The 10,861-nt window shown below is 51.2% G+C and overlaps 1 protein-coding gene across 1 annotated transcript in view; it reads right to left on the reverse strand.

Annotated features, from left to right (window-relative positions):
• Nucleotides 1-5,975, reverse strand: part of ZDHHC17 (zinc finger DHHC-type palmitoyltransferase 17) — a 91,914-nt gene extending 85,939 nt beyond the window's left edge. The window contains exon 1 of the mRNA XM_070409678.1: nt 5,803-5,975. Coding sequence (XP_070265779.1) covers nt 5,803-5,895 — 93 coding nt within the window. The 5' untranslated portion in view covers nt 5,896-5,975. The remainder of the gene's footprint in view (nt 1-5,802) is intronic.
• Nucleotides 5,976-10,861: the final 4,886 nt, after the last annotated feature.

Genomic DNA, 10,861 nt, shown 5'->3' on the forward strand with positions numbered 1-10,861 from the left:
TGCCCAAAAGAGGTAGCCAGAGCTGGGTGTCCCACCTCCGCGGCAGGTGCGCAGGGCCATGGGAACCCCACCTCCACTGTGAGCGCAGCCATCTTGTGACAGTGTCAGGGTATCACGCATGAGGGCGTGATGACTACTTAGCCTTTTATTAGTAAGGATGATGCTTTGAAAGAGAATTGCACATAACCTTGACTCTGAAATAATGCCTTTTTGGATTATGTAGTTGTTGGGGGTTCTGTTAAAAACACATTACATCAAGATCCCTTCACTAACTAACCCTAACTAGTCTAACATACCCTTAGGATACTCTCTGGAGGAAAAGAGATCCACATGCCTTTTTAATTTTTAACAAAATGTGTGCGCATGTACACACACTCACCATCTATCCTGAGGGATCTGGAGGACTTTGCAATGCCCTATTTTGTATTCCTCTTTACTTTGTGGCCTAGCAAAGCATCAAGACCATACTTAGATGCTCAATAAATACTCCTCAAATCATAGCACACATCTTTAAGAAAATTAAATAGTGCAAAAAGGTGTGTAAAAAGAGTCCTCTCCCCATCTCCTCAATTCCCAGACAATCAAATTTAATTTTGTTAGCTATTAGTCAGTTGCTTCCATATCTAATTCTAGAGGCCCAGTGCACGAATTAGTGCATCAGTGGGGTCCCTCGGCCTGGCCTGCGCCCTCTCACAATCAGGACCCCTCAGGGGATGTTGGACTGCCGATTTCAGCCTGATCCCCACAGGCCCAGCTGAGGAACCCCACTGGTGCACGAATCTGTACACCAGTCCAGTTTCGGCCCAATTCCTGCAGGCCAGGCCAAGGGACCCCTCTAGTATGTATGTAGGTAGGTAGGCAGATAGATAGAGATAGATAGATAGATAGAGATAGATATAACCCTAATATGCAAATAGACTGAACGGCCGAACAACCAAACAACCGGTTGCTATGACGTGCAGAATATGGTGGGCGTCGGCCGCGATGGGATGCTGGAGTAGGTAAGCAGGGGCGCCAGACCAAGCCGGGGCACCGGTTGCTATCATCGGGGTGAGTCTCTGGTGGTTACTGAAAATTCTTTGCTCCCATGCTCCACAGTCCCGCCCATTGCTCGCACCTGCTGCTGTCTCTGGCCCCACTCACACCCACTGCCAGCACCTGGTGCCGGCCCCAATCGCTCAGCACCATCAGCAGGTGCGAGCGGCAGCTGCTGGCCCTGATCACCCCTTAGGGATTCTTCACCGCCCCCTGCTCCTGAGGAGCAATCGGGGCAGCAGCCACCGCTCGCACCAGCAGCAGGCACCAGAGCTGCCGCTTGTACCCACTGCCAGCGCCCAGGGCCGGTCCTGATCGTTCAGCACCGTCAGCAGGTGCAAGTGGGGGTTGCCGGCCCCAATAGCCCCTGAGGGCTTCTCCACCTCCCCCTGCTCCTGAGCGGTGATCGGGGCAGCCACCACCACTTGCAGCCGCTGATGGCCCCAGCCCCGCTCGCACACGCTGCTGGTACCAGCCCCAATTGCTCCACACTGTCAGCAGGTGCAAGCGGGGCCGGGGCCGTCAGCACGTAAGAACGGCAGCGGCAGGAGCAGGGCTGCCAGCAGACAGGGGACCAGAGGCCATAGCAGGAGGGGACGGGCAGGGGCGCGGAGGGTGGGCCAAGACCCGCCCCTGTGCCGATCACAGCCTTGCGGCCCACAGTTCCTTTCAAGGTGCACAAATTCGTGCACTGGGCCCCTACTATGTATATAAGATCTTTAGTTAATCTCTTCCCACTCTCACACTACCCCCCTTCCCTCTGAGATTCATCAGTCTGTTCCATGTCTCCATGCCTGTGCATTGAGCATCTGCCCCCTGGTGGTCAGTGCATGTCATAGCTACCGGTCAAATGGTCAAACAATCACTTAGGCTTTTATATATATAGATAGATGTGTATACTATTATTGCTTGAAACATTAACTTCTTACCACAACATTAATAGCTAACATTTATAGTGTTACTAAATGCCACAGAACTTTCTATACATTATCTCATTTAATCTTCACAACTGAACTTTGTATACATTATCTTATTTAATCTTCATTTTAGTCTGGAAGACTGGGACAAGTTCTGTAATTTGCCCAGGATCACAGCTAGTAAGTGACAAACTTAGGATCTGAACCCAAGCTGCCAAACATCAGCCCTCACACTTTTAACCTATCTGCTCTTATATCTACCCACTTCAGAGTCAACTCTTATATACTTCTGGAATAATTCTCTCAAATTAAATAAAATAGTGAGCAAAATAAAACAAAAAATTCAACACAATAAAATGGCATTTTTCACAACTAAATATAATTTTTTGGTTCTACAGATCAGTAATTTTCAACTTTGGCTTTGCCACAATCCCATGAGGTAACCAATTAGTTGCATTTTCATTTTATATATATTGACTCAGTGGTTAGTATGCTTAAGGTATAATATTTATAAATCTAAATTATAATTTTATGACCTATAACCTTTTTGCTGAATAAAAGGCATGATATCCTAAAGATTGCCAGAAAGATACATTTTAAAGGGAAAGAACATGTCAGTAACCTATCAGAAGGAGAAACAATTTTCAAAGTAATTTTATATCTGCTTTCTGAAAGCAAATGAGTTATTTTATGTGACTATAAACATGTCTATCTCTAACTACACAATAGGGCAAAAAAATAGTAATGGAAAAGGCAAAATCACATTTACTAAAGAAAAGCTTCAAAAAATAGATTTTATAAAATACTAGAGGCCCAGTACACTAAATTCATGCACTGGTAGGGTCCCTAGTGGCTGCCAGCTGCCGCCAGGTGCTCCCTCCCTTCCCCTGGCCAGCCCCAACCCCTAGTTGAACTCCCGGAAGAACTCTCGGTCAAGGGGATAATTGCATGCTACGCTTTTATTATATAGGATGTGAAGACAAGAGATGTAGTAGTACTTTGGTTTAATATTCTAAACAACAAAAAATGAGACATGAATGAATATGAACATGTGAAACAAACAAAAAAATGTGACCATTAAAAAAATGAGAAACTAGACAGAAGGCAAATTGGGGAAAAGGAAGCAAGCAAGAGATGAAAGCCCTAGATAATCCCGGCAATCCAGTTCAACGCTCAGATCTTGCTGAAACAGCCCCTATAATACTCTGGTAGAAGAGAGTATTGTGGCCTCATTCTAGGAAAGAACTGAGACGACTTCCTGAGGATGTATTAGTGGGTGAAATAGATGACTAGTAATAGCAAGTCAGCTGAACCTGTAGACCAGCGGTTCTCAACCTGTGGGTCGTGACCCCTTTGGGGGTCGAACGACCCTTTCACAGGGGTCGCCTAAGACCATCGGAAAACACATATATAATTACATATTGTTTTTGTGATTAATCACTATGCTTTAATTATGTTCAATTTGTAACAATGAAAATACATCCTGCATATCAGATATTTACATTATGATTCATAACAGTAGCAAAATTACAGTTATGAAGTAGCAACGAAAATAATTTTATGGTTGGGGGTCACCACAACATGAGGAACTGTATTAAAGGGTCACGGCATTAGGAAGGTTGAGAACCACTGCTGTAGACCAACATATGATGGCCTCTATCTCTCCACTAAAGTCTTTCTTCTAACCATTCTAGATGACAGGAATCTGACACTCCTTGTAGGTTACACTACTCAGTTCAGCACTTATTTGGATTCTGTTAAGTGTTTCATATGCATATATCTTCCCAACTAGATCATTAACTTCCGGAGAGCAGAAACTACCCCATTTATTTTAGTTTCACCCATATAACCCAGCACAGTGCTATGCTTGAATCTTGAAAAATCACAACATACAATTAGACCATTAAAGTTTGAGGAAATCTTAGACTTATGTAGTCTGGACTCTGTATCTTAAAAGCAAAGACACTAAAAGTAGTTAAATGTCTACTAGCCTCAAGTCAGAGCTGGGATTTGCACCCTAATCAGTTCATCCTTTCACAAATAGCCTCTAATTTCCTCCACTGTGATAAAATAATCACCTATTTAGTCAGAAAACAAAGTAACAGCACCAGTATGTCAAGACCTTTAGATTTGATTGGCAGCCTAAGTGCCTAGGTCTCTGAAGACTGCTTTATACACCTTATTCTATTTTATACTCACAAGAACTCTAAGAGATAGGTATTATTAAAATGCAGAGTAAGTGCTCAACCAGCATGGCTCAGTGGTTGAGCATCTCCCTATGAAACAGGAGGTCACCGCTGGATACCCGGTCAGGCCACATGTCCAGGTTTCCGGCTTGATCCCCAGTGGGGGGGGCGTGCAAGAGGCAGCCGATCAATGATTCTCTCTCATCATTGATATTTCTATCTCTCTCCCTCTCCCTTCCTCTCTAAAATCAATAAAAAAAAAATTTTTTAAGGGAAAAAAATTCCTTAGCAACATTTTCAATCCATCATCTGAAAACTACTTTGTCTACTTCCTGATATATTTTCAGGGCCTTGATATATTCTCCAATCCCAGAAAATGTTACCACGTTGGTTAAAAAACAAACAACAACAAAAACATAAAAAAGGTATAGTCTTACTGTTCAGTTCTATCTGTCGGAAACCCAGAGTAGCCTTTTCTATTGCGACTGACCCAGGTATATTCCTAAGGAACTGTCCCGTCTCTTTTTGATTAAATAAAGTAATGAATACGAGCCTAGTTGAGTCTTCATATATGACATGGTTAAGTGCTTGTCTTTATTCACACCTTCCTAAATAACATAAGCATGCCACAGATCAAAACCCAGAAATACAGAAAAGCCTTCTACGGCAGAGTAGCCGGGTACAGACTTCTATGTTCACCCGACTACAACGCAAAGATGATCTTCATCCTCTACCCGAATAAAAACTACAGGGGCTCTTCCGGAGGCTTCGCCGCTGCCCATCCACACATCACTGCGGGTCGTGAAAAACAAGAATGCATCAAGAACTGCTGCCAGGCCTGGACTAGCACTCGCTCGGCGACCCACTCAGAGGTAAGCAAGTGCAGAATGTGGCTGACCCTGGAGCGGGGGCACTGTTTACTGACAGGGGAGGATACTCGTGTGATGGGTAACGTGTTGCACTGTCCTCCCCTGGCTCCAAAACAAAAAAAAATAAAAATGGTACCCTGACGAGCTCATGGGAGCGTGGGTCCATTCCCAAAAGTTTTGACCTCCCTTTTTAATTGCTTAAGGACAAATGCTCAACTAGGACACCCGATACAAGGTGCTGCTTATATGAGGTACTGCTTGCAGCATAACGTGGAAGGACATCACTTTGTCCAAGAAACTGTGTTCTTGCTCTATACTCCCCCGCCCCCCATACACACGCGCACACACACACACACACACACACACAGCCACATGGGAGGAACTGACAGCGTCATGCACTCGGGCGCAGGGAAAGAAGGAATCAAAACTAAAGGCGCTTCCTCCTCGCCGGAGAAGCTTGGGGCACGACTAGGGGCTTTAGGTGCGGTTCCAAACCAGCACCATGGACCCCGCCACCGGTGCACCGCGAGCAGCGCGGCGACAGGGCACAGCCATCAACCTCTCCAGCTCCGTCCTCCAGGCTCCGCCAGGGACTGCGTCCCGGAGCCCGCCCCGGCCGGGCCCGCCCCGCTATCTCCTCCCCCGTTATCCGCCCGCGCCCGGGCCTGCCTAAGCCGCCCCAAACTTGGGCACGTTCCACTACCCCCCACCCGCAGGCCCCCGCCCTCCGCGGGTCCGAGGGCGAAACGCCCCGGGGGCCTGAGAGCGAGGAACGCGCCCGGCGCCGCTGCTCACCTCTGGGTGCAGAAGAGGCACGCAGCCCGCTTCGGCCTCGTACTCGTCCGGGCCATCCGCCATCTTGGTGTTAAATCCCTCCGCCCGCTGCATGCCGGGAGAAAGCGTTCACCCTCGCGGGGCTCGGGGCAGGCGGAGGGCGAGCGGCAGGGCGAGCGCGAGCCCGGCCGGCGGCGACGCGACCGCCTCCCTCTGCGGCCGCTGCCCCCGGACGCCCCCTCTGCGCCCGCCCCTCGGAGGGCGCGGGTCCCTGCGCGTGCGCGTGAGCCGGGCCGCCCGGGCGGGAGCGCGCTCTGCTGCACTGCGCGGGGCGGCGGGCGGCGGGCGGCTCTGGGCGTGGGCCGCGCTGCTGGGGGCGGGCCCCAGCCCGAGGCGGAGGTGCGCCTCTGCTCGCCCGGAGCAGGCGCCAGAGGGCAACTGAGTCCTTAACGTGGGGAACCCGGCGGCGGCGCGGGAGCGGGGGCGGGGGCGGCCCTGGAGCCGCGTGGCCGCGGTCGGGGGCCCAGGCAGCCGGGGCGGCCCGGGCCCACAGCCCCACTGTCCGGCCCCGGGACCCCCGGGACCCCTCCTCGGAGACGCCTGCGGAACCCGCACAGGTTCCAGGTTTGGGAGTCTCCGGCTTGAATCCAGACGCGCATCGCTGAGAAGACAAAAGACTCACCCCCTTCCTCCACGCTTCCTAAAGGTCACCCCGAATGTATGCCCGCCGGGGGGCCGCCCGCAAAAGCACGAGTAATGCTGGAGGCTTCCTCCTAGAGCAGTCTTTTCAAAAGGACCCCAACCTCTGCTCCTGCGTCCTGAATGAGCAGGAACCACATTTAAAAAATGTACGTCCGCAGGGCCCGTGCAGCCCCATCTAATGCATGTTCATGCGGGCCGGGCATTCAGTTCGCTGAAAGGGGAGCCCAGACAACATGGCTAAAGCCACTTGCAAACGGATCTTGGGGCCGCCCGGGGTGGGGACGGGACCATTACAGAAGGCATTCCTCCCAGTGCTGAGCTATTACACATTATCCAGCGGTTCTCAACCTGTGGGTCACGACCCCTTTGGGGGTCGAAAGACCCTTTCACAGGGGTCGCCTAAGACCATCCTGCATATCAGATATTTACATTATGATTCATAACAGTAGCAACATTACAGTTATGAAGTAGCAACGAAAATAACTTTATGGTTGGGTCACAACATGAGGAACTATATTTAAGGGGCCAGAAGGTTGAGAACCACTGCGCGCTCAGAGGAAGAAGTAGCAGCGATGATGAAACATGACCTGAGAGATCCTGCTACTAACCTGCCTCATGCTAAAGCCCAATCAGCGCAGGACCAGCAGGAAGAAGTCTGCGATCCACTAAGGTCAGCTTTATTTGTAAATAAACCGGGAGGAAGGACCGTGCAGGGGAAGCGTGGGTACCACGGGGAAAGGCAGGAGGAGGAAGCGCCCTTTGTGCGGTTTCGGTTCCCGCCGAGGGAGGGGAGGGTCTAGGCTAAGGAGAGCGGGGATCTGGATTGGACGCCGTTCCCGAGGCGCGATTGGGAAAAGCGGGCACAAAGCGAGGATTGGGTGCGGTGCCCAGCAATAAGCGACAATACCCGCGGGGGCCTGGGTGTCATTAGTTACTGCAAAGCTGCTCACAGAAGACGTGGCGGCGGTACCGTGGCTGCACGGCCGCGGGAAAAACAAGGTTCCCGGTTAACTCTGCAGCCGGCTTTCTCTGTGCCTGTCCAGTCGCTGCTGCTTGTTCTCAGTTCAGTCAGAGCTAGTGCTCCTTCTTTTGGTCCTGGCCCAAACCAAGAATGCTGGTTGGGATTCTTGCACCCATGATGCCGAACTGGACAGGATCCGGGTTCTGCCTTGGGAGCTCCAAAATGCTTTCAGACGCACCTTACCATGGACGGAAGTTATTTTCACGTCAACAGTTCAAATGACATCTTGTCCTTATGCCCCGCATTTGCTGGGAATAGAGAAAAGATGGGAGCACAGAAAGGAAACAGTAGAAAAGTCGGGCGATGGGACAGAGGAGGTGTTGGATGATGGAGGGGTGAAGAAACTAGGCATGAAGAATAGGAAAGAGTGTCATGGGGGCCCATGGATTAGGAATATTGGGGCAGAGGTACGATGAAGAGATTTCAAAAAAAAACAAAACACAAAACACGAAGATGTTTAGCCTTCTCAGTGATCCTAGGTTCATGGAGGTCCTAAATGGGAGGACGAAGGGCCAAATTCACCCAGCAAAAATGTTTCCTTTGGCCCACATGGTAGTTTTCCAAATATATTTTAAGTAGATACCAAAATTCAATAAATCAGGAGATTTTACCTTAAAATCTAGATTTCTAGTTTATCTGGAAAAGAGGTAAGTGTCCAAGGCCTCTCTTCATTCTGTATATGGGAGCAAGCTGCTCCTGTTAAGCACCAGTGTTCCATCATTTCACTGCTCCTTGGCGAGACAGGCTGTGCCTCTCTTAGAGGGATGAGAATGCTCTTCAGTTATTTTTAAGCCTCTCCTAGATAATTTTAAAGTTTCTCTTCAGGCACTCCCCCAAAGAGCTCCACTTGGCACTGGTGTGAAGAACCCAGCCCCAAGCCAGACCCTGTGTGCTCCCTTAACACATCCAGCTCCTTCCCTTTTTACTCTCCCTCCACCTTGCTTTCACTAAACTACTTCTTTTAATCTGTTTTGCCTCCTCTCTTGATTGCTATCTTGAAGGGGTGCCAAGAACCTCTTTGCCGGTGACATTGGTAATAACTCAAGGCGTGGCCATGCCAGGCAATGCCACTAAAGTTTACTCTTTGCCTTTTGACCCGAACCCTCTGCAATGTTCTAGGGCACCTCCAAGCCCAAAGGAACCCCTGCGCACCTCCCAGTTGGGAGATGGGAGGAGTATGTGAGAAAGGCTCAATTGAACAAGCTTGAGACCCTTCTTTCAACTAAGACAATGATCAATGAAAGCACTTCCTATATGCATCTGCACTTTTTCTTCCTGGGGAGAGAATCCACAGCTTTCATCATATTTTTAAGGGATTATTGATCCAAAAAAGGAACATTTGAAATATAAAGTCCCCATTTTTAGAAGTATTATTTCCTTTAACATTAATACAAATTTACACTGGGAATTTTTACTATATTATATTATTTAAATGACTAGAGGCCTGGTGCATGAAATTTGTGCATGGGTAGGGTCCCTTGGCCTGGCCAGGGATCAGGGCCAATCTGTGGGGCACCAGCAGGGCAATCGGGGCCCCTGCTCACACCTGCCTTGGCCTGGAGCCACCCCTTCACCTGCTCCACCATCCCGCCATGGTCCCACTTTTGTCAGAGCCCATCAGGGCCAACAGCACCTCCACTGCTGCCTGCTACCAGCACCACATCACTGGCACTCGCCATGTTCCATGCCGCCCCCTGGTGGTCAGTGCACATCTATCTCCCAGTTGGTCGAACTACTACCTGTGGGGATAATTTGCATATTAGATTTTTATTATATAGGACTAGAAGCCCGGTGCACAAAAATTTGTGCAATCGGGAGGGGGTCCCTCAGCCCGGCCTGTGCCCCCTTGCAGTCTGGGACCCCTCGTGGATGACCCACCTGCTGGCTTAGGCCCGCTCTCCAGGGGATTGAGCCTAAGCTGGCAATCAGACATCCCTCTGGCAGCCCGGGAGCCCTCAGGGGATGCCCACTTGCCAGTGGGGACCAGGCCTAAGCTGCAGTCAAACATCCTTAGCACTGCTGAGGAGGCGGGAGAGGCTCCCACCACCACTGCTGTACTGGCAGCCATCAGCCTGGCTTGTGACTGAGCAGAGCTCCCCCTGTGAAAGCGCACTGACCACCAGGGGGCAGCTCCTGCATTGAGTGTCTGCCCCCTGGTGGTCAGTGTGTGTCATAGTGACCAGTCATTCCCAGTCGTTCTGCTGTTAGGGTCAATTTGCATTATACCCTTTTATTATATAGAATAGAGGCCTGGTGCATGGGTGGGGGCTGGCTGGTTTGCCCTGAAGGGTGTCCCAGATCAGGGTGGTGGTCCCCCTGGGGTGCCTGGCCAGCCTGGGTGAGGGGCTTATGGCTGTTTACAGGCTGGCCAAGGCCCCCAATGGGGACCCATGAGGGTATGGACAGCCTAGGTGAGGGGCTGATGGCTGTTTTCAGGCTGGCCACAGCCCCATCAGGGTGGGGGGTCCTGCTGGGGTGCCTGGCCAGCCTGGGTGAGGGGCTGATGGCGGTTTGCAGGCTGGCCATGGCCCCTAGCCACCCAAGATCCCAGTGGAGGCTGGCTGGAAGCAGGTATATGGAGTTTATTTATCTTCTATAATTGAAACTTTGTTACCTTTAGTGGAGGCCAGAGCCGGCCAGGGCAGGCGGGAAGCTTGGCTTCCTCCGTCGCCGGGGAAACCAAGCCTCCTGCTTGCTCCAGTTCCGTGGCTGCCGGCCGCCATCCTGGTTGGGTTAATTTGCATATAGTCGCTCTGGTTGACTGGTGGGCATGGCTTGGGCATAGGGAAGGTATGGTCAATTTGCATGTTTCTCTTTTATTAGATTAGACTAGAGGCCCGGTGCACAAAAATTTGTGCACTGGCGGGGGGGTGTCCCTCAGCCCCACTTGTGCCCTCTCACAGTCTGGGACCCCTCGGGAGATAATGACCTGCTGGCTTAGGCCTGCTCCCGGGTGGCAGAGGGCAGGCCAAATCCCTAGGTGCAGCCCCTGGTTGGGCTCAGAGCAGGGCCGAATGGGGGGTTGGGGCACTGCCCCCTGTCACACTCAAGGCAGGGTCGATGGGGAGGTTGCGGCGCCACCTCGTCACGCACAGAGCAAGGCTGATCAGGGGATTGGGGCGCTGCCCCCTGTCACGCACAGAGCAGGGCCCATCAGGGGAGTTGGGGCTCCGAACCCTGTCACGCATAGAGCAAGGCCAATCAGGGGTTTGGGGAGCTCCCCCCTGTCATGCACAGAGCAGGGCGGGTCAAGGGGTTGGGGTGCCGCCCTGTCACCCACAGAGCAGGGCTAATCAGGGGGTTGGGGCACTCCCCCCTGTCACACTCAGGGCAGGGCTGATGGGGAGGTTGCGCCTC

This window comes from Myotis yumanensis, unplaced genomic scaffold, assembly GCF_028538775.1.
Source record: "Myotis yumanensis isolate MYYU_CA2020_CCGP unplaced genomic scaffold, mMyoYum1.0.hap1 SCAF_3, whole genome shotgun sequence".
Lineage (NCBI taxonomy): Eukaryota > Metazoa > Chordata > Mammalia > Chiroptera > Vespertilionidae > Myotis > Myotis yumanensis.